Raw genomic sequence first — 24,299 nt, forward strand, 5'->3', positions numbered from 1 at the left:
GTTGTCACAAAGAGACAGCCACGCGAAACGCCAAATAAAAAATAAATATAAATCCAGCTTAAATAACTTAAATTATAAATCACCTCAATCACCCCTCCATCTCGAGCTTCTTCTGTCGTTTTTGCCTCTCGCGCTTACCGATTTTCTTCTTCTTGGGTGGTTGAGGTAGTGCAGACGAATCGATATCGCCATCACCCTCGCGCGGCCTCTTTTTACCGTCATGCTTATCATGCTTGCGGTGCTTGAAGTCTTTTGAATCTTCTCCCCATGCCGGTCTATCATTATTTACCTTATGTTTGAATTCTCGCACACGCGACATCATCCCATTCGCATATTTTCCTTTACCAGAGTTAGCGATTCTATCTTTACGGTAGGGTGCCATTCTCTTCACGCGCATCAGTCGCGTCAGATCTCTGTCATCTGCCCGGAGTATCTCATCCGTGTTGAGACCATAGCTGTCAGGAACGACGTTTGTGTATTTGAATCTCGTCTTGAGATCTCCAATTGTATCTTCGTAATCGAGTTTGTAATACTCATCTAGCCACTTTTCAAGAGCTGCTTGTCTTTCCTCTGCTGTTGCTGGCATTGGTTCTTCTTCTTGTGGTTGATGTGTTAAGTGGTCAGCATCCATATCCATATCAACATCATCTTCATCGTATCCCTCTTTAGTTGCACCCTTGGCATCCGCTTTTGCCTTCTTCTTGGCCTTCTTACGCTCACGTTTCGACATGGTGACCTTTCCGTCGTTTTGGTCATCTTGGTCATTATAGTCCGCATCCATGTTGATCGGTGTGGAGTCATCCTGTGGGTCATCCTGTGCGACGATATCGTCAATATCAATATCATCCTCCCACTGCGGTTTTTCCTCGTCAAATTCACCCTCGTCACCCTCCTCATCATACTCATTCTCATATGCATCCCGCATAGCTTTATCGTGAGCTTCCGGATCAAACTCTGCATCAAGATCTAAGTGTTCAAATTTGGCAGCATCTTCACCAATAGCAGCAAGACGAGATTTAATGTCATCTTTCTTAAGTGATTTGAGACGCTTAAGGTCCTCTTCACGTTGACGCTTTTCAACCTCCTTGCGCTCCTTTTTGGATGCACGCTGTTCTTTCCTCTTGTTGTCAGAACGACGAACAGTAGATTCAAGTTGTCTTGAGTGGGTTTTGATGTCATCAGCATTGGGTTCTTCAAAGCGAAAGTTATATCTATGTTCAAAGTCATCTGCATAGTCTTCAAAATCATCGTCATCTTCGAGGAGCTCATTGTCAGCGTTTGCACCGGATAAATTAAAAGAGTGACCCTTTTCAGCAGCTTTTTGGTTGGAAATTGGGACATCTTTTGGTACAGAGGTTGAAGAACCAGGCATCCAGCCCTGATTCAAGATGTAATCCATTAAAAATTGATCGTCTTTAGCTTTTTGATAGGCTTTTGAGGGTGTTTTGAGTGATTTTTCTTGGTTGTCTGGTTTTTCAGATTTAGCAGCTTTCTTGGCCAGCTTCTTTTCTTCTTTTGTGGGATTGGGATTGGATGCGTTGTCGATCTCTTGCTGAGTGCTAGATATACGCACATCATCCAAACCCAAAGCTTTTCTAATCTCATCTTCACCGACGTTATCGAGGAGGAATTTCTTGTAAGAGTTGCGTGATTGAAAGTCGTCGTCATCTTCAACAGATTTAGGCTTAAGGAAGTCATCTTGGTCTTCGTTGTCGTCATTACCGCTGTGAAAAGCGGAAGTTACTTCTTTCTTGAGGTTCCTCTGTTCTTGGGCGTGGGTGGGGAGGGTGACAGGGTTGTTATCGTCATCACCCTCTTCATCACTACCAAAATCACCTTTAAGGAGTTTCTGCCTCTCAAAATCAGCGAGGGTAACTGGTTTGCCTGATAATTTGGTACGCTTAGAGGTGAGTTGAGCAGCTTTATCTTTCAAAGCTGCCTGTTCCTCCTCGAAAACCTTTTTATCAGAGTAGATGGAGGGATCTTTAGATTTTAAGAGAGAGAGAGTTTTGAGGAGAGCAGCATCGATATCCGGGGTTAGCTGATCGCCCTGCTCATCCTCGTCAGACTGATCACTATCACTCGATTCATCTGATTCCTCCTTGTATTTCTCTTGTAAGCGCTGTAACTCTGCTCTCTTGTGATTATGTGTAAATCTATCTGCAAATTCCTTGTTTATCGATAAATCATCCACGCCATCCAAATCCAAATCCATCTTCGTGCTCGTCGTGCTCTTTGAACCCGTAACATCAACTTATAAAATATAAAAATATAAAAAAATAATCAAAATTTAAAATTATGTCCACTGGCTCCACTCGCTCATCAGAGGATGGCGATATAGGCACTCTCCCCAGCCCATCTACCTACGACATGGATAGGCTGGTCGACAATGTAAATCTAAAGAGATTCTCTCTTAAGCCCAGGTATAGTCGGAGGCTATCTAATCACAGATTATCTTATCTTAATCCATCCAATCCATCGAAACCATCCGGGTCATCCAATCTCAGCCCAGTACCTTCACAGCCACAGCCACCACCCCCGAAATCGATCGATGAAATTATAAGAACCCATTCACCTCTACTAAACGTTAAAACCCAGGCTGAAAAAGACGCTGACTCTCTTTTGCCCGATAAGAATCCACCCACTCCGCCCATAAAGTCTATCAATGACATCATCAACCAGCACTACTCCTCTCTATCTAGCAGGCATGTCACCTACGATGACAGTGAAAGTGGTGGTGACAGTGGTATTGAAAGTGGTGGTGATGGTGATGGTGATGGTAATAGCGATAGTGAAACTGACAGCCACAAACCCACACCCATTCCCACCACTCCTACACCCACTCCCTCCCTCGCCCCCAAATCCTGGATCGCCCAATACCTCCGCCAACCGCAACTAACGCGACTGCTCAAGCTACGCCGTCATCCCCACTCTGGTCTCCAAGTATCCCTATGCGATTTAGGCGACAGCAGAGGCAACCCTGTTCTAATTTACCTAGGGCTCGGCTGTACGCGTCATCTGATAGCGCTCTACGCCGATCTAGCGAGCACGCTCAACCTGCGCCTAATCTGCGTTGACCGGTGGGGGTTAGGCCGCACGGACGCGTCCACCTCTACGCAGCGAGGGCTACTCGAATGGGCGAGTGTGATAGAGGAGGTTCTCGATAGCCTCCGCATTCAACGCGTAGCCCTTCTCGCTCACTCCGCCGGTGCGCCGTATGCGCTTGCACTCGCCCACGCCGCTCCCCAACGCATAGCTCTGCCTATCACCCTCCTCGCGCCGTGGGTGCATACGGAGACGCACACCAGTGCTGGTCGCTGGCTCAGACATGTCCCGAAGCCCCTCCTACGCGCAGCTCAGGTGGCTGAGTGGACAGTCGCCGGCTGGAGTATTGGCAAGCCGCCCCAAGTCAAGTATGAGGGTGTTGAGGGGGGTGTGGGCTTGAGTGTGGGTGGGGGAGTTAGTGGGACTAGCGACCACAACAACAACAATAACACTAACACCAATGCTCTTGATAGCGGCGTCGAAAGGAGCCACTCGCATCCTACTGTTCCTACTGTCTCCAAGCTAGCTGGTGCGTATCTTTTTATATTTGCGTTTGAGTGCGTTGAATTCTCATTGACCACCCCACACAGCGCACTCAACCCACTCAACACACCCCAGTATCAGGTCCTCCAGCGCTAATAGCGTCAGACGTCTGCGCAAAGTGTCGCTTGTTAATAGCAGCCGGAGCAGCAGCAGTAGTAGTAGCAGTGGTGGCAGCATTCGTAGCAGTTATAACAACAACAACGAGAGCAACAAAAATGGCACACATAGGCCATTCAATACACTCAACGTGCCCACCACACCAAATGCACCCAACAAACCCATCGCAAACACACTCACTCACAGCGAAGAAAAACAGGTCTCCGTCGGAAGCGCCCTGCTCGCAGCTTCGCATGCCGAGTCACATTCAGGCGGCGGGCCTGCACATGACCTCCTCCTCATACTCAACCGCGGTGCTAAACCGTGGGGATTCGATTACCGGGATATCTCAGCAAGCGTGCACGTCTACTGGGGAGACAAGGACGATAGGATCTCTGAAGATGCCGTGCAATGGATGGAAGAGAACATGACTAGTTGCAAACTAACTAAACTACCAGGCAAGACGCATTCATTGCTGACTGATCCCATTGTCATTGCAGATGTGTTGGAGAATTTGGCTGACAAGTACAGTACGAGATGAGTTAGTATAGATAATTGATAATTGATAGACATACCCAAATTAAATTGGATTAATTGTATTTTTACACATACATTACAACTTATATAATTGACATTTACTCGGCATTTGCGCGCTCAATATCCACCCAACTCTCCAGCGAGTAGTTGAGTTTGTTGAGGTCCTTCCAATCATGCCGGGCCACTGAGCCCGTTTCATCCCACTCCCAGGCCGTGCTCATCAAGCTCGCGTCAGTCGGTGACCAGCTGACGTCACGAACGATAGGGCGCCTGGCACGAGCGCGACCGGAAGCAGGAGCAGAAGTATTTCTGACACTCGCACCAGCCGCTTCAGGTGCGCTAGGATCGTTAAATTCGCCACTCGCATCCACCATATCCAATGCACTCTTACGATCAACAACCTGCACTAGCTCACCAGAGACGTTCCAGATATAAATATTCCCATCAGCTGAACCCGAATACACATAGCGACCACCGGTGGTATCGTCCGGGGAGAAGCGAGCGCGTATGAGGGTGCGCGCGACAGTGTGACCCTGTAGTCTAACGAGGGAGTGATCCTGTGGATGAGCGTCGTACGCGGGTTTGGGTGTGAATGAACTCCTATAATCGTAACCTGGTATACTGAAGTTTTCCGGTGGGGCTACTTTATCGGAATCGTCGAAATCGTCACTGCTCACCATTCTCCGTAGATCCCAAATACGCACAGAGGAGTCTTTACCGTTGGTGAGTACATTTCGCTCGTTGCCTTTCGGAGACACATACGTAATGCCCTCGGTATGTCCAACTAGCACCCCCGATGGCTTTGCGTGGCTCGTCAATGCACGTCGGTCCCACACCTTGGCCACACAATCGTCCGACCCCGACACGCAGATGTTGGAGGAAACATCAGCGAAACAAACCGCATTTACATCCGCCATGTGCCCCTCGAGCGAGAGGAGCTTCTTGCGCGCTTCGACGTCGTACACATACATTGTGCCGTCAGCAGCTCCAGCGACTATTTCCTTGCAGTCACTAGAGAACCTCACAGACCATATTCCATAACCATACCCGTAGTCATCTGCGCCGTCATCGCTGAACGACAGTGGGATAGGCTGGGCGGGATTGTTTAGGTTGACAAGATGAGCTACAGGCGAAATGCGCGAATATACCAGCCATTCCTTGTTATGCGACAGGTTGGCATCCGTCACAGTCCATCCGGAGGGATTGGCGGAGACGCGTGCAAGATAGCCCATAGTAGTCTCATGCTCCTCGACATAAAACTCATCCTCGCCCTGCATGCCCGAGTGAGGTGCCCGCAGAGGCTCTTGAGGCTTGTAAACGTTAATGTTAAAGTTCCTGTCGGCGGTATAAAAGAGCTGGCCATCGCGGCTGTGCTCGCCGGAGTAGACAGGTGCGTTATTGCGTGCGACGACACACCCACTCGAGTTAGGCACAACAGCGAGATATTCCGGCCGTAATCGACTCTGCAGTCGTGTCCGATTCCTTATGCTCCCTTGGAGGGACACGGGCGTGCGTGTGCACCCGAACATGCCACTTTGCGCCAGCTTGACTCCCTCAGGCTGGGTAGTTGACGGTGTGGGGACGTATCGCTGTGACATATCGGGCATGCGCGCCTGCCACATTAACCCATCGCCGTCGTCGCTCACGAATACATGTCGACCAGTTCCGGCACGTGCATTGCGAAGGAGCATCTGCAGTATCGACAGCCGCGCACCGTGGTCTCCGTCTTCATCAGCTATCTCGTCATTCGTCGAATCCTGCAGTAGCATGTCGTCGAGCAGCGCCTGCGATGAGCGCCGTTGGAGCACTTGATCCATGTCTATGAAATCATCTGAATCCTCGTCGTAGCTGCCGTCGTAGTAGCTTTCTTCGTCGTCGCTTGCTGCATTTATTTCGCTCATCACGGTTCGGTGGCAAAGCCATGACACCATCACAGGCACCAGAGCAATATCGAGAATATGGCGTCTGCATGTGTGTTTGTGTGTATGTTTATGTGTATTTATATTTATATTTCGCATATTTCGTGTATCGCATATATTATCTGGAACGCATCCACAAGTGTCTCAACATGGCTACACCCTCCACTGTCCGTAAAGGATTCCTCTAGAGATAGAGAACGGTATCATATCAGGCGTACACAGCCCCGAGCTCACGAACTCGTCGAGGAACGGTCTGCTAGTGATGCCTACGAAGATAGCCGTGTAGATATAACCGAGCAGCTTTCTAGATGAGGTAGCAGGCGACTGCGCGAGTGTGTTCCCGAACACGAGATACTCCACTACAATGCCGACAGCCTGTACGACAAAGAAGCAGAACTGACCGCGGCCCAGTCCCGCCAGAACATATGCACCCATCGCGTGACTGGCGCCCGTGAGGCTGAATGCGACTACCAGCTTCACAGGTACGTGTGCGCGCTCTGGAAACACGCTAGCTATGTTGTCGCCGTAGAATTTGATCGTCTGTCGGAATACACTGTGCCACCCAACAGCCCATAGCCGCCCTATCGACCACGCTTCAGTTAGGTTGAAGAAGGGCGGCCAGTCGCGCGGACTGCTCACTCCAACACCGACACATACCACCGATGCGCTCAGATTGAACGCGTTGATGGCAGAGTAAGCGACGCCGCCGAAAAATGCCAAGTGGAATGCTTGTAAGAGGACTGGCTGCGCGGCTATCGGACGCAGTGTGAGTATGTCGTAGGGCGGAGTGTGCAAGTATGTCTCGAATGCATCTATGATGAGGATGTGCATCGCTATAACAGCAAGACGCTCGGCTATAAACCGCTTCCAAGTCTTGTCACCCTCCGTTTCTACACCCTGCTTATCGATCCGACGCGCCCATTTCCAGTGTATGCCGCGTGGATTTGAGAGGAGATCGGCAAAGAACACAATTCTCTCCCACAACCCAGCCGGAGGAGGTCGCTCAATTCCCCGCGCATCTAACTTGACGAGCCTTTTCTCCACATCGACGCTAAGCAGATATCCCGCTATCATGAGAGCGTATATCTGCGCATTGCCAACCATGTACGCACTGATCGGATCGGGTTGGCGGAGATATACCAGTGGATATACTGTCGTGGCGAAACACACGGGTATGCCTATGATTCTGCGCAGATGCAGCGGGAGGAATAGCAGCGAGCCTGTTATCACAATATACGGCAGAGGCAATAGCCAGAGAGCTGCCACTGGTTTCGAAGTGTCCAGCTCGGGTAGCTGCGGTGGTGCGAGCCTCATAAACGTAAAGAATCAACAATATAATCATTCATCAACACAATCAATACATTCTCCACTGCTTCATTATACTTATTAATCACTTTTCACCATGCGTCGGCTCTATTTTGTCAGCAGCCTTCTCAAGCACGGCCTGCGCGAAAGGCTGTGTTGGACCAGAATGTATTGGGGACGAGTCACTGTCCACGCGAGGACTCAATACGCCGTCTCTGATAACCAATGGTGGCGGGTCTGTTGGTTTAGGCTCCCAGAATTTGAACGAGCGCGAGTGAACGCCGTAAGCAGTAGGAACCATCTCGATAAGTTCACCGCGAGGTCTGCGAAAAGGCGTTATTAGGCGATGGTTGACAGATCAGCTTTATGCACCACCTACATTTCAACGTTTGGAATCTCAGAAGGTGGTAATCCTGTTAGATATGCGATGAGACAACGAATAACAGATCTGCACCTCAAATTAGTTGCGTTCATTCTCCTCAATATACCGCACTCACGCATGACAAATAATCAACAGATCATCTTGCTCTCTCTCCAATTCGAATATAACAGGCTCGAGTCTGACGCACAAATCGTGGTATGATTCTCCCCTTGGCGTTCTAAACGAGTAAGGTGCTTTGAGAGACGAATGCCAGTCGTTAGGGAACTGCTCCCTAAACTCCTCTGGACCAACACCATCCAAGACACCGGGGTTAATTTCCGACATTTGCGCCCTTTCATGCACTCTATAACCCAATCTCACGAATGGCCATGCGGAGTGATATGAGCGACGGCGAGTAGATGTCCAGACCTGTATAATGTGATGTAATGCAATGTGAGGTGAGCTTGGTTGAGCAGCTATACGAATCCACCCACCGAGAACTTTCTGTCATTCTTAGGCGCTCTTGACTCGCCCCTCTCCTTGCGCTTCTGGCGCTGTTTGTCCAGGATGAAATCGGCCAGCTGGCTGGTGCTGTGTTAGGCAAATGCAAGACAAAGAAAACTAAGCAGCAAACGTACTCGGCATAATCCCAACCAGCTGCAGCTAAATCTGAATCAGCCTTGTACGAGTGCTCGACAATAGACTGCCCATTTCTTGCAAAGTAAATCGTGCGTGGTTTATTGTGAATGTTCATCAGATAAAAAACAATACGTGACTGTATGTACACCTTAGCGATGTTTTAGCGACAGTAGCCCAACTCACCTGCAGATATCCTTCAATTTTGTTGACGATAATTCTTTGGCCGGAATTCCATATCTTTACGTAAGGGAATGACTCCTGGACTGTCTCATACTGGTCCTCGTGTTCGCGAATCCTCTTCCAGTAATCTTGAACTGCTTTTTCTGAGTCCCATTTGTCGTACTTCATAGGGCTGTCAGATGGGGCTATTAAGCACCGCTCAACTTACGTCTGGTGAACTGATCTTGACCTGTGAGACATATTAGCACGGCTGCTTGGAAAAACACAACTCAAACGCACATTGCGGATGTTAGCTTCTACAGTCTCGGCTTGATCGCAGAGGCATTCTGGGCGTTTATTTTGTGAGATGTGTTGTTGATGTCACAGAGTATCACCTACCGAGGAAGATGACATGTACACCAAGACCCTCAGAGCCGAAACGCTTAAGAATTTGTTCTCTACCAGCGGCGCCAGAGTTGTTTGCATCATAAATGGCCACCTGACCGCCGTTATTTACGAAAAAGTCCTGGATGTTGCCCTGGAGCTCATCGACGACCCTGTCACGGAGCTTCTCAGTCTCTTGTGATTTACCAGTGGGGAGAAAGTAGTCAGGTGGGAGATCCTTAGCGCGTCCGACAGTCTGGCGTCTGTGGTCGCCGAGGGAGAAAGTGCCAACTTTGACACCAAGCCAGCGAATGTAACGCTCAATAGATCTTGATACGTGGGTTTTACCTCTGTAGGGAAATCGTGTGAGATATTACTTCGTAACTAGGCTCACACCCACCTTGCTGGCAGACCTGAGTGGATTCGATTAGATTAAGTCATCGATGGAGATATTTAAACGCACCGACAGCGACAATGAGCAGATTTCCTTGGTGCCACAGTTTTCCTGAGCTTGTGGTGTATAACGGGGCTGTAGAAGCATAAGGCTACGTGTACACTCGCTGCTACTGGCGTCTCACCAGCCATGATTGTATAGGAGGAAGAACTAAATGAATTAATTGCGCTTTGATTGTACATATGATTCAGTGTAGTGCAGTACCTTGTCTGCCATTTGATCTGCTGTCGTGTTCTTTCCAAACGCCTCCACAAACTCGCCATTTGGATCCATCAAGTACATGAAAATGGAGTGATCAACGAGCTGTGATGGTTTGTTAGGCTGGAGATAGAGTAGAGCCATTTAAACACCCACGTAGTCGTCTTTTGGTGATATATTTGGCGGTGTAGAGAAGTATACCCTGTATACCTTGCAAGCGGCCTTTACATTCTCCCAAGGACCCGTAAGACCGAGCATACGAGGATGGAAGCCTGTAGTGCGCTTAGTGTGCATGTTTCTAATTGACGCGTGTCCCACCTTCCAAGTATTTCCGTGTTTGTGCAGTTGTGTCTCTCGCAGGATCGCATGAAATGAAAACAGGCTGAACAATCTGACCGAGTTTAGCATCTTGGAAGTGCATGAGATTCGCCTGTATTCAAGCACATCGTTCTACCCACCGACTTTGTCAACTACAGCGCCCATTTTGTCCAACTCATCGGGGCAAATATCCGGGCAATTGGTGAATCCAAAGTAGACGAGACTAAATCTGCCAAGAAGATCCTCGTGTGTCACGCTGTTTTCAGTCTTTGCGTCTATCAGATTGAATGGGCCACCGATCTTTGGCTTTCCGAGTTTCTCAGACTCGCTGGTTTTGCGCTCTAAAGAAGCGTCAGCGGCGAGAGCAGATAGCAGTAAACAACCAACTTTTGCTCTCCTCGACTTGTGCCTTTGCTTTGTTGAAATACCAGTAGAGACCAGCGCCGGTGCCGACGAAGAGGGAAGCAGAGATCCAATTAAATGGCTGTGTAGAGTACCAATGAGAATATGAAAGCATGGAAAACACCACGCACGCCGACATACGCCTTATCTCTCTGCTGAGATTTAGACTGTATCCATCTCCTCGAAGCAGCTCGATTGAGATTGCCAGTTACATTTATACGCCCAGCACGCTTAAGTAAATTATTATATTTTAACATATATCCTTCTTGGTCTCCTACTACAACGAGTATTTTCACGTTAAGTATTCCAGATGACCGCGAGTGGTGGCCACCCAACCAAAATCAAATTATCAACGAGATCGCTGCGATCTCAGCAGCCCCAAGAGATGGAGCTTACAGATACAGCCACCGATACCCACGATCATCTCCCGGCAGCCACTGATCCCGATCTCGACGAGCCACACACGTATCACCAAGATGCTTATCAAGAAGATGACCAAATCCAGCAGCAGGCGCAGGCACAGCTCGAGCCACAGAATGTCTCTGGATCTGAATTTGGTGATGAGGATATTCCTGAGCCAGAGCAGTCTGATTACGACGACGATCTCACTCCTCCTCCAAAGCGCGCTGGTAGAACTTCCACTCGACGTGCACCGCCTAAGAAACGCGCTGTCGAGGAAGAATACCAAGACGACGGCAGTGAATATGAAAGTGATGAATACAATGGTGTGTTTCCCCTTTCACCATTTTCCATTTCTCACTTTATTCAGCTAGAAGAAGCCGTCCAACACGCGGTCGCCCCTCCACCCGTAGCCGAGTCCACCATTTCGTTCAATTCGACGGCGGCGATGGTGACGACGAGGAGTTTTCTCTGCGTGGCAATCGTCGTCGTTTGCGAAATGCTGGCGACGATCCACCTGAGCCTGTCACTCGCTCAAGCAGACAGTCACGATCTGTGGTGCCCTATTTCCCTCCAAAAGAAGTCATACAGGAGCGCCACGAAAAGCTTGCCAATGAGCGTGCCGATAGAGCTGAAAGAAGGAGGACTATCATGTATACGGATGACGAAGACGACGACTCCCCAGAACGTCGCAACTACTCTCTTAGAACAAGACGTGAGCGTCCCAATTACGTTCTTCCTCCTCCTGTCCTTGATGTCAGAGAGCGTCCTGAAAAGATTGGCCGCTTGCCTTCCTTCACTGCTCTTCAACACCCCAGTATCGACTTGGTGCCTTGGAACCGTCGTGGTGGTCTTGATGACTCCGACACCGTGAGTATTTCTTACCTATTACACTCAATACTCACCTCCCATAAGGACGATGACCTTTCGCCCAGAAAACGCCCTCAACCTGCACCTGCAAATCTGGCCGGTGGCGGTGGTGGGCTACTAGCGCCAGGAGAAGGCATGGGAATGGACAATTTAGGCACAGGTGGTCCTAGCAACCTGGGTAAGATCGGTGATGCAGCATTCGCCGATACAGATCCACTCGGTGTGAATACAAAGATCTCATTCGAGTCTATTGGTGGTCTAGATGAGCGTGAGTAGCAGGTGTACTTTCTAATAAGCATCTCTGACACCCTCAAGATATCCGACAACTCAAGGAAATGGTTTCTCTCCCACTCCTATATCCCGAAGTTTTTCAACGTTTCAGCATCACTCCTCCACGAGGTGTCCTCTTCCACGGTCCACCCGGCACTGGTAAAACGCTGATAGCTCGCGCTCTTGCAGCAAGCTGCTCGAGCGAGAATCAAAAAATATCTTTCTTCATGCGCAAAGGTGCAGACTGTCTGAGCAAATGGATTGGAGAAGCTGAACGTCAACTGCGACTATTATTCGATGAGGCCAAGGCATGTCAACCGTCTATCATCTTTTTTGATGAAATAGATGGTCTTGCGCCGGTGCGTTCTTCGAAACAAGAGCAGATCCATGCATCTATCGTGTCAACCCTCCTCGCTTTGATGGACGGCATGGATGGACGTGGGCAGGTTATTGTTATCGGCGCTACCAATCGCCCTGATGCTGTTGATCCTGCTCTTCGCCGTCCGGGCAGATTCGATCGAGAGTTCTACTTCCCTCTGCCAAATGAGAAGGCGCGGAGTAAAATAATAGAAATCAACACCAAAGATTGGAATCCTCCTCTCGAGCCTCAATTTCTAGATAAGCTTGCAAATCTCACTAAGGGCTACGGGGGTGCTGATATTCGCGCTCTCTGTACTGAGGCTGCACTAAACGCTGTTCAGCGTAGGTATCCGCAAATCTACAAGACGAACGACAGACTGCTTCTCGACCCGAAAAGCATAAACGTACAAGCCAAAGACTTCATGAGGTCTATCAATAGTAGGTGTGATGAAATGAATAGCGTGGTTTACTAACACGATTTTAGAGCTAACACCGTCGTCTGCGCGCTCAAGTGCCACGTCGGCAGCACCCCTCCCCCACCATCTTACACCCTTGCTTGGTGGTGCACTAGATGAATCGAAGAAGGTAGTCGACAAAGTGATTCCACGCACTGAAGAGAAGAGCGTAATCGAAGAAGCCGAATATGAAGATGACGTTGGTGAAGATGGTGGCTTCTCACTTGAGGTGATGCGCCAAAACATGAACTCGATGCGCACATTCCGTCCAAGGATGATGGTTTATGGAGAAGAAGGTATGGGACAGGCCTTCATAGGTCCTGCACTTCTGCATTATTTGGAAGGGTACAACGTACAATCGCTAGATCTGGCTACACTGCTCAGCGATTCGACGCGCACTGTCGAAGCCGCATGTGTACAGCTAATACTCGAAGCGAAACGTACAAAACCATCCATTATATACATACCAGCGTTACATGAATGGTGCAATGTTATTTCAGAAGCGGCAAGAGCAACTGTAACAGCACTCCTCAATACTATATCCCCATCAGATCCTATACTTGTTCTCGCAATGCTAAACAATAGTCCTGATGAGCTGCCACGAGATGTAAAAAGATGGTTCGGTTTTGGCAGAGACTCTAAAGTCGCTTTGAATGGTTTCTCAGAGGAGCAAATTACAGAGTATCTGATGGAATTGATCAATATGATCAAACTTAAACCATCTCAATTTCCAGATACGGGAAGGCGTAAAAAACGTAAATTGGAAATACTTCCAGTAGCGCCCCCGATGAAACCACGCGAGCCTACTGACAGAGAGCTGAATGCGCTGCTCGAAAATGATGCTAGAATTCGTGAGCATCTTAAATGGAGATTAGGTGCTGTGCTCGAGCAGCTCAAGAAGAAGTTTAGGAGATTTATGAAATCTTTCGCTGACGAAATTGCTATGGTTCTTCCATTACCCGTCAACACTCACAACAACGGCTCAGTCAATGCGCTCGCTCGATCGGATTTGATGGCGGATAATGATAATCAGCAGCCACAGACTCAGCATGACAGTGAGGCCAAGGAGCAGGACGAGGATGAGGAGGAGCACGCGAAGGAGCAGCCGAATGACCAAGACAAAGACACACAAGTACAGCCAATGACCAACGGTGTTGTTGATGGAGATGTGCTAGAGTATGACAAGGTATCTGATGAAGCGGGTGCCGACGAGGTTAAGAAAGATACTGATCATGTTCAAACCGGAGATCAGCAAATGGAGCAGACAGAAGAACCTGTTGAAGGAAGTCCCGAAAAAGAAGATGAAGAGAATGATGACGCCATAGATGAAGAGATGGCTGACTTTATCCAACCGCCACAAGCTGCTAACAAAGAGATTTCCAAAGACAGCGAAGATGACGAGCCGATCATTGAGGATAAGAACGATGACGACTTTGAGCCAGATGAAGAGGAGGAAGAAGCCCCACAAGAACCCGATCTTCAACCAGTCCCACCAAAGCCTGAGGCAAATCTACAGGAAAACATGGAAAAATCATTAGATGAAGAATTAATGGAATTATCGACAATTCAGCCTGGAGAGGATCACAGGACGCGTCTGATGATTTACGATATTGATCTTGAAAAGATTCATTTCAATGTATACAAAGACAACTATGTGAATCCAGCGCAATTCGTCGATGATGTCGCTAAGATTGTCCATAATGCTGAACTTGATCCTAGTGATCAGGACAGGTTGTGGAAAGCACAGCAACTCCTCACGCATGCAAGAGTATTGGTTGATCAGGCTTTCGATGGCCCATTTAGAATAGAGTGTCAGCGTATGGCCGACAGAGAAACTAAGAGGATTGCAGAATACAAAGAGAAGAGGAAGAGAGAAAAGGAGGCATCTAAGAATGTGTCGGAAGAAAATGAGGCGGGTGCAGCTGACGGGGAACAACAAGAGCAACCAGAACAGCAACCAGAACAGCAACCAGAACAGCAAACACGATCAGAGGAGCAAGACCAGTATCAGCCGCAGCAAGACGGAATTGCAGCTGCAGCTCCTGAACAAAATGACCAGGCTGAACAATCCGAACAATCCGAAAATGGCACATCTCTCAAACGTCCCCGTGAAGGTGAAGGTGATGGTGATGGTGAGAACGGAGGAGATGGACCTGAGACTAAGAAGGCCAAAGGAGATGTAGAGATGACTGAGAGTGTGGGTGTGTTGATAACAGAGCTAATTTAAGCTAAAAGGAATATTACAGAGTCAACCAATTGATACTAGTCAAAAAGAAGAAGAGCTTCAAGAAGCTCCAAAGGAAGCCTCACAAGCTCCAAAGTCTCCAACGCCCGAATCGGAACCTGAACCTGAACCTGAATTCTTAGTCGACGAGAGTCAATTGACTCAGTTACTCAATGAGGCTGTGGCGTTGGTGAAAGATTTCAACGCTGACGAGCTCGAGCAGACGAGAGCTAACATTTCTAGCGTGATATGGCAACATCGCGAAGAATGGAACCGACAAAGCACGATTGAAGCTGTGAGATCTGCTTTGCACAGCTGCAAATATGATGTAGACATGTAATATAAGATGAAAAGAAAAGAGTTGATGCATTGATTTAATTTAAGTTGCTAAAGCACATGGACTATCCTGGTATATTTCTTCTTGGCGGTAACGGAGGTGCACTGCGGCGCAAGTGATGAGTGTGATGAGTTCGAGGAGGCAGTGGAGGGGCGTAGGCGGGAGTTCGCACTGCTGGCTCATAAGCAGGAGTACGAATTGGTGGACTATAAAGTGGTGGGGGATTTGCTTCGTTTCGCTTCCTCACCAGGTCTCTGAGTAGATCCTCACCAGCCTGTCTTCTCAATTTGTCCCTATTCAGTCGCTCTTCTAGTGACAAACAGTCGCGAGCATCCTTCTCCCAGCTTTCGCGCAGCGCTATATTGAACGCCAGCTCGGGATCAGCGCTAGGAGGGTGATCTGCGCCTTCATTAGATTCAGGCTGTTGGATTTGCCGCCTATTTCTAGCTGTAGATTATCGTGAGGTTTATAAAATACTACCAGCAATTATACTCACGTTTACGCTGCTTTTGTGCTACCAACATTTGCCGATTAGGATCTGGCATCCTGATCGTCATTTCACAAACTTGATAAGCCGGATTAATGCAATATTTCTATAGTAGTACACGTCTATTTGATCACATTAGATCACTTTTAGAAGTAAGGCGTCTCGTAGACCTTGTCGCGCATCTTCCAGTCTCCGTTGCGCATCCACAATGGCTTTTCGAACATGACGTAGTCTAAAACGTTGTGCTCTGGGTGGTTTGGGCCGAGTGACTGTGTGGCTTGTTAGAATTGATTCCTATCAGTGCTCAACTCATACCTGTACTGTATTGAACTTGACGACCACCTGACAAATACGCTTCTCGGCGGACTCTGGCAGCATTGGCATGACATTTGTAGTTCTCACAGAGAGCACGCTTGGTGGCTCTATCACTCTGACCACCTTCCAATCATATTTTGTGTCACGATCCAATTTCACTGTCTTGGCTTGTGAGTCTGAAGCTTCCTTGAGCGCGTGTGTGGATAGTTTGTTGATTGATTTAAAGTCGCCGCTGTTTGAGTGTTAAGTGGGGGTTGAATTACCAGCACTTTGCACACCCGCTTACCTCGCTATTGCCTTCTGGAGCGCTGTATACTTTTCATAAGCCACAGTGCTGGCCCAGTGCGTAGATGCTTTGCGCCTTTCCATCCACTTCAGCCCAGGCACGCCTTCCTTCTCAGTCTTCCATTCACCTTTCTCGAACAGCTTCATGCGGCTGTGGGAGTTTCTTTAGCTTATTCTGTATGCACCAAAGCAACCCACTGATGATAATCCTGCAGGCTTGTGTACAGATTCCATTGAAGCCACTTAAAGAACTCCATCGGTTTGAATCCCCTTGAAATGAGAGCAGAGGGGCTTAAATCGCTCGCTTTCAAACCCAAAAAAGACCTCGATGGCTTAACGTATGGGCTCAGTTTACCGAAATTCATCTCTTCTAATCCAACTCGAACCTCTGCTTCTCCAGTCGCACCTTTGGCGACGGCAGCTCTTTCAGCAGCAGCCTTGATTTTCCTCAGAGCTTCTGCATCAGGTTCGTTGACGAATGTCTTCCTGGAGCTGCTCGCGAATTGTCTTGCTAGTGTTGGTCTCATTGGCGGTGTGATGGTGATACAAGCGAGCAAGACAAAATGTTTGATTTCGATTACAAAATTTACAAAGGCTCAGGACCGTCAATTACAGCCTTGATGAGACTCTTCCCGTCTTTGCCTTTACCCGCCTTTGTTGAGTCGAAAGCGCTGAGTGCATCGTTGTACGCGAACGAGTGCGTGTGCAGCTCCTTGAGATTGATCTTGCCTTGACTGACGAGATCGATGGCGAGATCATAAGCGCCTGGTCCATATCTGAACGATGTCCTGTACTGGATTTCCTTGGACATCATAGCTCCAACTGGTATTTGAATATCTGGTCTACCCATGCCCACTTGTACGAATTTGCCTGCAGGTTTCAAGAAATGCAGTCCCATTGTAATACATGGTTGCGCTCCACTAGCCTCCAACACCAAGTCTATTCCATTGCCTCCCCTCGCTTCAACACCAAGCGATTTATGAAGATTTGCAACCACCCTTGACATGTACTCGTCCTGCGACTCTGTTTCACTCTTTGCAGGTGGCTGAAAAGAGTCAGTTTGCGCGTATTGCTTCGCGAATGCTAATCTCTCCTGGTTGATATCTACTGCAATAATACGTCTTGCGCCGAGGCTGTAAGTGGATCAAGTGAGCGGGGTGTATGTTGCCAAGCACATCAGCACTCACGCTTTGGCCGTAGCAATCAACAGCAATCCAACAGGACCGCAACCAAACACGATAACATTCTAAAAACACGATGTAAGTGAGTCGTGAGGTGAGCATTTAGCTGAGCACTTACGTCATTTACTTTAATTTCACCGATTTTGGCAGCAGCGTGTACTGCAACGCTAAGTGGCTCCATCTGGGTTAAAAATTGCATGAGACATTGACTTTCAATGGTATTCAAGACTTCAACTCACCATAGCACCCTCTTCAAGAGATAGTGTGTCAGAAATAGGGTGGACGAAATCAGCTGGGAGCTTGAAGTAGCGGCAGAGAGTACCTCCTTCGAAGGGTGGTGTAGCGGCGAATGTCATGAATTCACATAATTCATAACGACCGCTCTTACAATCGACACAAACACCGCAGCCGAAGCCAGGCTCCATAGCCACGCGCTGACCCGGCTTCACCTTGACTTTGTCATCTGTGCCGACCTTGACGACGATCTGCAGGAAAGGGGAAAGGACAAGTCAGACGATATGATCACTTGAATAACATGCTCCCGCACCCCTGATGATTCATGGCCCAAGCACATGCCATTTGGACACAAACTGACTGCAAATGAGCCTATAGCGCCGTGTTGCCAGTAGTGAACGTCCGAGCCGCACACACCCGTTTTCTTAACCTAAAAGGTACACTTAGCAAATGGAAGGACAGTCATCACTATAAAGTACTTACCTCCACCAACACATCTTGCGGACCAACCTCAGGAATTGGTCTTTCTTCATACGTGACGGATAGCCCATCACTCTTCTTGCGGAGAATGAAGCTTGGATTTTGCATTTTGTTCGCAATGGACGAATTCTCGACTATGGACATTGTTTTGTTTAGCTAGAGGAGTGGTCTCCGACAACCCCGCGTTTAAATCTGCGATTTCATACTTAGATTTATGACGTAGCATACGCCGGAGCTATTCCATTTGAACGTGTCGCATGGAATCAGGATAATTAGCTCCTATTAAGTTATTAATACAGTCTGTGGCTGCTCTAAGCTTGTTATTGACATAACACCGGAATATCCGAACGAAGAGCAGCAATTTCGCACCAAGGCGGGTCTTTGCGTTTACAATTAGCATTTATAGAGTCAGAAATCACATCGCATTCAATTTAATGTGCAATTCATGACTTTATCGAACATAATTCCCCAAATTTTACCTTGCATTACTAACTAGCATGACAAATCTATGAAATGACAAAAAAAGAAGACAACATTTTACTAAACGTGAATTCATGACAATTATTGTAATCAAGTTATGACATCCATAGCCTTATCGAGTGCGAACTTGCATACGGCAAGGAGCTCGTTAACGTCTTCCAAACCAATTGAGCATCTAATGAGATTCCTATCGACACCATACGACTCGATCCAATCGAGCTCCGTGTAGTGAGCGAGGATGGCATAGCAGCTTGCAAGGGTAAAGTTGCAGCCTAAAGAAGGACCAGCCGCGAGGTTAAGATTGTCAAAGAACACACGTGCAATTTCTCCATTCCTTTCTTGTGTATTTTTCGAACTACCAAAGGTCAGACTAAATAAACCACCATAACCACCGCCTTCTCTCTTCCTAGCGGTGTAATTGTCTTTAGTAGAGTATTTAGGATAGAATACCTCCTTGATAACGCCATTTCCGCGGCCATTGGTTTCTGACATCATGTAAAAGTAGTCACAGATAGCTTCTGTCGTCTCGTTTACCTTCTTGATACGACTGCAAAAGTCTCGTGAGTTGCGTTCCATGAATATCGCATCTTCAAACCAGTAGCTGTCTTCGTAAGTATCGACTACATAATCGCGAATATCCTCGTAGTGCCTGCCTTCGGGATTCAATATTATGCTTCCGCCCATGACGTTCGTTTCGCCCGAGAATGCCTTTGTGAGTGATGAGACAACGACGTCAGCCATAGGGAGGATATCGATGTTCATGAAACTACCAATGGTCTCATCAACAACTATAAGGAAGTTGTACTTGTCGGCCAATTCGCGAAGACGGGCCAAGTTAGGTGATTTGAGGAGGGGGTTACCTGGGAATTCGCAGAACACAGCAAGAAGCTGCTCCTTGCTTGCAATATCTTCCAGCATGGCTAAATCAGCATCATCACCTCTACCTAGGAAGTGAGCGCCTGGACCCCACTTCTGCAACACCTTGAGCGTATCGGTGTAGGGGAAACTGTCAGACTATTAGAATATGCTGAAGGGGTAGCAAACCAACTCACCCAAAGCAAACGCTCTTTCCAACGCCTTCGCCTCTCCATTTCATAGCAGCCTGGTGGGTCAACCAGATAGCAGCCATGCCGGTCGGGGTCAACCAGACATCATCCTCAGTGAGACCAACACCACGTTCACTTTCAATCGTTGGTCCAACAGCCGCGTCGACATGTGGGTCAATAACAACCCCCGCAATGCGTCTCTTCAATGCTCGTTTTGCGAGTGGAGCTGATGCCAATGGCAGGTTTCTTCCGTATCTCTCCTCGACATAGACAGCATGATCCTTATCGAATATGTCCTCATTGTTATCCTCATTCGCCTGCTTAATGGCAGAGCTAGATAATATTCCACTAGCTACATCAGTACCGCCTGGAGTTGGAGGTTGGCTAGTCTGTAAAAATTTTGATTTGCTATTGTAAAAACGATTGCGACTACCGCTTCTACTGAACAGAGGAGGATTATGAAGAGGAGTGCTAGCGACAGAAGACTTTGGGCTGAGTTTCTCAGACATGTCCAGACAGTCTAAAGCGCGTTCAGCAAGTCTAGAGCTAACGCCTAAACCCGTATGTTGCCAGAACTGTTTGGCAATGCCCCAATGATCCTTATCGAATATAACAGCGTGTATCTCTATGCAAGGGATCGCAGGGTTTGGGGATGGGTCGCAGACTGTGAGTTGGGCGAGACGGGCGTTTGTAGCAGTTGGTATAATGAAATCACGGCATTTTTCTGCGATTCTGTGTGTGGGGAATAGCATGCAGTTCTCCTTATCGAGATTGCCGAACTTTTTGAGAATCACAGCCGATAGCGCTTGTATTTTGCGATGTATAAAGAATCTAAGGGGCGGTAAGGTTAGCAGTGGGAACCTCAAGCAGCCACGAAACTAACCTCGGATACCCCGTCACCATGGCGTCAACAACTCGTGGTGCTCCTTCTTCGTAATCCGTGTGGTCTTTCCATGTGGGAAGACTAACGCTGATTGCGTGCTCTACCGGTGGAAGTGCACTGCCTAAAGCTGCACTCATGGTTGTATGTGATGAAGCCAGGCGGATGAGTCACAATCGGTGGAGGCGTTTGAGAAGAGTACGTGGAGTTGCGTGTATCCAGTTGTGTACATTAACAGTGGCGCAATTGCGTGTATCCAGTTGTATAGATAGGAAACTCAATTTGCTTATCAGTGCCACAGCATGTGATCACAAGCAGCGCTTCTTTAGGCGATCGGCTGTTGAACAGAGAAGACACGAAATTGACGCAAAAGTGAGCGAAAATGAGCACAAATGAGCACAAATGAGCAATAACCACTATAAAACACAATTAACACCTCAAACCATCAACATAGGCAAGCCGTTCAACTTATGCATATTTTCTGGTACGATTACTTTACTACAGCCAAAAATTACTTGCCCTTGTTTGGACCAGCTCCCTTGGTAGCACCTGGGCCAGCGGCGACTGGAGCGTGAGCCTTGGTAGCGTTGGCTCTGGCAGCCTTAGACTCCTTAGCTTGCTTGATGGCCTCTTGACGAGCAGCAGTACGGACTTCTGGCTTCTGGGTTCTCTTGGCTTGGATAGCTTCGAGGTCGAGACCGACGATACCACGGGAAGTCTTTGCGGACTTCTTGCCCTTCTTCTTGTGAACTTCCTCGGTAACACCCTTCTTGTGGAGCTTACGGCAGAAAGCGGTCCAGGCGATCTTTCTTGGGTTCTTACGTTGGAGGAAGAGTGACTCGCACTTTCCGTTGGCGAATCTGAAGACCTGTGGAGGGTTAGGGGCGGCCAAACACCACAAGACCACTCACTCTGTTGTCGAGTCTGACGTAAAGACGACCCTTGGCTGGGTAAATCTTTTGGCCTGAGAATGAGCAAAGTTCGACCTTCATGCTGCTGCCTGTGGGGTTGGGTGTTAGTGGCAGTGTCGTTGGATGGCTGAAGAATGTGCCTATGAGGGACTTTGGAGCGAAAGAGGAGCAAATCATCTGAAAAGCATTTAAGTGGGATTATACGCTCCAGAAATGCATATTCCCTCTGGCGTACACTTCCTCGCTGTCCACCTTGGCAACTCAAGAAATCTTCAAATTTGGGCGACAAGACCTGCAAAATTCCAGATAACCCGTCGACAGCTCCAGCAAGCACACCTCATCCCACAAGGCAACATCCCAGCTATTTTACAACCTCACCTTATTGGTTTCCGCAAAGGCACAAGTGAAATTCTCAGCGCCATCATCTCGCGAATTAAAAATTGATAAATGTCGTTGGATCGAGGAAATTAAATGTGCGTTGTGGTTCTGTGGCTTTTGTTGATGCTGCCTGTATAAGCATCTCTGTACGTGTGTGGATTGTGTAGTGTGGTGATATAGCGATATGTGCAGCGATGGGCGTGGTGCGTGGGCGTGGTTAGTAGGGAGACAGCGGGAGCTTTAAATATCAACCGCATCTCGTCTCTCTTCATTTTCCAATTGTTTATCTCTTCGCAACGATGATCACCACGGATAGATTGTCAGTAATTGCAACGTCTACGCTATCGAAGCTGCTCGAGCGGGAGAAGATACGCGAGCTGGGACTCAAATACGGCGACGACGAGCTAGAGGCCAATATCGACACTCTAAGCCAAGGCTACGACGTCCTGGCAGACGATGAGTCCGACGCCGCGCTCAAGTTCAAACACCAATACCTAAATCTGCTAGATATCCTTGGCAGGGAGAAGCCGTCGCCGAAGCCATCTTCGGCAAAGGATTTGCCATCGACTCATCTCCCTAAAACGCAGAGTGCCCAGCAGACACCAGCTACGCGAACAACAAACGAACAGCAGCAAGAACAGCTGTTCAACTACGACGATCTCATGGACCAGCAGGATACCCATCTCGACAACCTCTCGCACTCTCTCAGCAACCAACACCAATTGAGCAGCACTATGACAAATGAACTCGGTCAGCATAACGAGCTGCTCCAGGATCTGGAAATAGGTTTGGATGATACGCAGCTTCGATTAGGTAAGAGCAGTACCCTCCTCAACAGGCTCAACACCAAATTCAAGTCAAATACATCGACATATTGCATTACAATCATTATCCTCGTACTTATTCTGTTGATTTTAATATTCAAAGTGTAGCCATATCCATCTCACATGCCATTGCAAGATCTTGGAGTGTTGGTTTGGCCGGAGTCGGATCGGCGTGGCCGGGGAGGTTGTCGTGGGTGTACTGGGTGTACTGGGTGTCTGGGATTGAAGCCGCAGTCGACATCGGGGTATCGTGAGAGTCGTTGGTGTTAGTAGAAGCACTGGAAGCAACACTATCGAGTGTGATAGAGGACATTCTCCTTGCGGCGGAATTGCTGTTAAATGAAGGTGTGCTTTTAGACACACGCATACTCTTTCCGCCTTTCCCCTTCTTGCGCAAAACCTGCGTGGATCTTGCGCGTGGTAGTGTTCTCCCAGCGTACGTTTCGTCTGGGTAATGTCCGGGTGAGCGGCCTCTGACGACAATAGGCATGCTCTTGGCTTCGCCTATCCGTACTTCTGCGCTATTGTCGAGTTGAGCGTGGAGAGACACATTGAGGCGAAACATCTCCGACTTTCTGTGGGTGCTCCGTTCGAATTGGATGCGCTCAAACTTGGCTACTTGTGCCTCGCTGTCGTCGCTGTCGTTGCTTATCAACGCCTGTAGCGGCAAGCGCGATGGAAACCGTTTCGGTCCTTTCTCTCTCGCTGTGGAGAACTGGATCAAGTGAACGGGATCCTCGACAACCGCACAGTCGTCGCACATGCTCGCGCTGATACCAACAGAGAACGAGTCTATTGGGTGGTATTGACCATTTATCATGACCAATGGATTGCCAATCTCCTCATCGTTCATTTGAATTCGGTTGTTTGGCTGGAGAACAACGCTTGTGCTGATCTGGAAAAAGTTGCGCCGGTATGTCGTGGCTACAGTCTTGTTGGAGTTATTTGCCCATATAAATCCCTTATCTACGCGACAGTTGATGACTGGATTGAGGCTGCAGAGGTAGTCAGCGGGGAACTTATCAAAGACACCAGCACCGCCCACCCAACAATGTTGTCTTGAAAAGGCATAAAGAGATCATTATACTTGATGCTATTACTGAAAAAGCCAACGTTGTCGTCATCGCGGCTGTTGACACGAAAAGAGGTGGTGTCTTGGTTATTGTAGTCAGCCAGAGTGAAGCGCTCAAAATCGAGCTGAGCGGTGGGGGAGTAATTTACAGGGTCAAAAGTGGATGATGACGGAGTATCTGGTGAGTTCCACAAGGCAAAAGACGGCGTAGGTGAGTGGAAGTCGTTGAAATCAAAGCCTTTCCACAATGCACGCTCATCAAATTGGCTGAAAGGGTTCACAAGTGGCGGAGGTTCATTAAGCGTAGATCTTTGAGGTGGCGTCTGAGGCGTTTGGGATGGGCTGGAGAGTGCTCAGAGTGCTGCTAATATGCTGTGCACCTCACTCACAAGCTCATAAAACTAAGAAAAAGGATTTTTAACACAACGACGGTGGTTAAATGCTAAATATA

General features: G+C 48.3%; 14 protein-coding genes across 14 annotated transcripts; 3 read left to right on the plus strand and 11 right to left on the minus strand.

Annotated features, from left to right (window-relative positions):
* Positions 1 to 88: 88 nt before the first annotated feature.
* J056_004729 (Protein KRI1-like protein) lies at positions 89 to 2,215 on the minus strand (the record flags this gene model as incomplete). The annotated part of the gene is made up of 1 exon (XM_009269919.1): positions 89 to 2,215. The coding sequence occupies one exon, from the start codon at positions 2,213 to 2,215 to the stop codon at positions 89 to 91; it is 2,127 nt and encodes a 708-aa protein (XP_009268194.1).
* An 83-nt stretch (positions 2,216 to 2,298) lies between these two features.
* On the plus strand, positions 2,299 to 4,225 carry J056_004730 (uncharacterized protein; the record flags this gene model as incomplete). Its single annotated transcript, XM_009269920.1, has 2 exons — positions 2,299 to 3,574; positions 3,636 to 4,225. The coding sequence occupies 2 exons, from the start codon at positions 2,299 to 2,301 to the stop codon at positions 4,223 to 4,225; spliced, it is 1,866 nt and encodes a 621-aa protein (XP_009268195.1).
* Positions 4,226 to 4,319: 94 nt separating this feature from the next.
* J056_004731 (LEC14B protein) lies at positions 4,320 to 6,122 on the minus strand (the record flags this gene model as incomplete). The annotated part of the gene is made up of 1 exon (XM_009269921.1): positions 4,320 to 6,122. One exon carries the CDS (start codon positions 6,120 to 6,122, stop codon positions 4,320 to 4,322), a length of 1,803 nt encoding a protein of 600 aa, XP_009268196.1.
* A 171-nt stretch (positions 6,123 to 6,293) lies between these two features.
* Positions 6,294 to 7,454, minus strand: J056_004732 (uncharacterized protein; the record flags this gene model as incomplete). The annotated part of the gene is made up of 1 exon (XM_009269922.1): positions 6,294 to 7,454. The coding sequence occupies one exon, from the start codon at positions 7,452 to 7,454 to the stop codon at positions 6,294 to 6,296; it is 1,161 nt and encodes a 386-aa protein (XP_009268197.1).
* Positions 7,455 to 7,530: 76 nt separating this feature from the next.
* Positions 7,531 to 9,573, minus strand: J056_004733 (6-phosphofructo-2-kinase/fructose-2,6-bisphosphatase 4; the record flags this gene model as incomplete). The annotated part of the gene is made up of 11 exons (XM_009269923.1): positions 7,531 to 7,768; positions 7,825 to 7,893; positions 7,943 to 8,235; positions 8,301 to 8,391; positions 8,445 to 8,581; positions 8,629 to 8,787; positions 8,834 to 8,854; positions 8,905 to 8,951; positions 9,004 to 9,338; positions 9,389 to 9,401; positions 9,456 to 9,573. 11 exons carry the CDS (start codon positions 9,571 to 9,573, stop codon positions 7,531 to 7,533), a joined length of 1,521 nt encoding a protein of 506 aa, XP_009268198.1.
* A 28-nt stretch (positions 9,574 to 9,601) lies between these two features.
* Positions 9,602 to 10,475, minus strand: J056_004734 (uncharacterized protein; the record flags this gene model as incomplete). The annotated part of the gene is made up of 5 exons (XM_009269924.1): positions 9,602 to 9,745; positions 9,797 to 9,912; positions 9,959 to 10,048; positions 10,099 to 10,299; positions 10,346 to 10,475. The coding sequence occupies 5 exons, from the start codon at positions 10,473 to 10,475 to the stop codon at positions 9,602 to 9,604; spliced, it is 681 nt and encodes a 226-aa protein (XP_009268199.1).
* A 195-nt stretch (positions 10,476 to 10,670) lies between these two features.
* Positions 10,671 to 15,278, plus strand: J056_004735 (uncharacterized protein; the record flags this gene model as incomplete). The annotated part of the gene is made up of 6 exons (XM_009269925.1): positions 10,671 to 11,085; positions 11,130 to 11,629; positions 11,675 to 11,897; positions 11,945 to 12,697; positions 12,744 to 14,911; positions 14,961 to 15,278. The coding sequence occupies 6 exons, from the start codon at positions 10,671 to 10,673 to the stop codon at positions 15,276 to 15,278; spliced, it is 4,377 nt and encodes a 1,458-aa protein (XP_009268200.1).
* A 39-nt stretch (positions 15,279 to 15,317) lies between these two features.
* Positions 15,318 to 15,820, minus strand: J056_004736 (uncharacterized protein; the record flags this gene model as incomplete). The annotated part of the gene is made up of 3 exons (XM_009269926.1): positions 15,318 to 15,446; positions 15,523 to 15,722; positions 15,772 to 15,820. 3 exons carry the CDS (start codon positions 15,818 to 15,820, stop codon positions 15,318 to 15,320), a joined length of 378 nt encoding a protein of 125 aa, XP_009268201.1.
* An 88-nt stretch (positions 15,821 to 15,908) lies between these two features.
* On the minus strand, positions 15,909 to 16,889 carry J056_004737 (uncharacterized protein; the record flags this gene model as incomplete). The annotated part of the gene is made up of 4 exons (XM_009269927.1): positions 15,909 to 16,031; positions 16,078 to 16,309; positions 16,364 to 16,513; positions 16,561 to 16,889. 4 exons carry the CDS (start codon positions 16,887 to 16,889, stop codon positions 15,909 to 15,911), a joined length of 834 nt encoding a protein of 277 aa, XP_009268202.1.
* A 59-nt stretch (positions 16,890 to 16,948) lies between these two features.
* Positions 16,949 to 18,401, minus strand: J056_004738 (putative D-xylulose reductase A; the record flags this gene model as incomplete). The annotated part of the gene is made up of 6 exons (XM_009269928.1): positions 16,949 to 17,495; positions 17,550 to 17,608; positions 17,662 to 17,724; positions 17,783 to 18,028; positions 18,091 to 18,207; positions 18,261 to 18,401. 6 exons carry the CDS (start codon positions 18,399 to 18,401, stop codon positions 16,949 to 16,951), a joined length of 1,173 nt encoding a protein of 390 aa, XP_009268203.1.
* Positions 18,402 to 18,827: 426 nt separating this feature from the next.
* Positions 18,828 to 20,803, minus strand: J056_004739 (putative cystathionine gamma-synthase; the record flags this gene model as incomplete). Its single annotated transcript, XM_009269929.1, has 3 exons — positions 18,828 to 19,743; positions 19,790 to 20,614; positions 20,667 to 20,803. The coding sequence occupies 3 exons, from the start codon at positions 20,801 to 20,803 to the stop codon at positions 18,828 to 18,830; spliced, it is 1,878 nt and encodes a 625-aa protein (XP_009268204.1).
* A 371-nt stretch (positions 20,804 to 21,174) lies between these two features.
* On the minus strand, positions 21,175 to 21,751 carry J056_004740 (60S ribosomal protein L24-A; the record flags this gene model as incomplete). Its single annotated transcript, XM_009269930.1, has 2 exons — positions 21,175 to 21,531; positions 21,575 to 21,751. 2 exons carry the CDS (start codon positions 21,749 to 21,751, stop codon positions 21,175 to 21,177), a joined length of 534 nt encoding a protein of 177 aa, XP_009268205.1.
* Positions 21,752 to 22,251: 500 nt separating this feature from the next.
* On the plus strand, positions 22,252 to 22,748 carry J056_004741 (uncharacterized protein; the record flags this gene model as incomplete). The annotated part of the gene is made up of 2 exons (XM_009269931.1): positions 22,252 to 22,702; positions 22,726 to 22,748. 2 exons carry the CDS (start codon positions 22,252 to 22,254, stop codon positions 22,746 to 22,748), a joined length of 474 nt encoding a protein of 157 aa, XP_009268206.1.
* Positions 22,749 to 22,873: 125 nt separating this feature from the next.
* Positions 22,874 to 24,245, minus strand: J056_004742 (Transcription factor vib-1; the record flags this gene model as incomplete). Its single annotated transcript, XM_009269932.1, has 3 exons — positions 22,874 to 23,771; positions 23,822 to 24,190; positions 24,238 to 24,245. 3 exons carry the CDS (start codon positions 24,243 to 24,245, stop codon positions 22,874 to 22,876), a joined length of 1,275 nt encoding a protein of 424 aa, XP_009268207.1.
* Positions 24,246 to 24,299: the final 54 nt, after the last annotated feature.

Source organism: Wallemia ichthyophaga (genome assembly GCF_000400465.1).
Source record: "Wallemia ichthyophaga EXF-994 unplaced genomic scaffold scaffold9, whole genome shotgun sequence".
Classification (NCBI taxonomy): Eukaryota; Fungi; Basidiomycota; class Wallemiomycetes; order Wallemiales; family Wallemiaceae; genus Wallemia; species Wallemia ichthyophaga.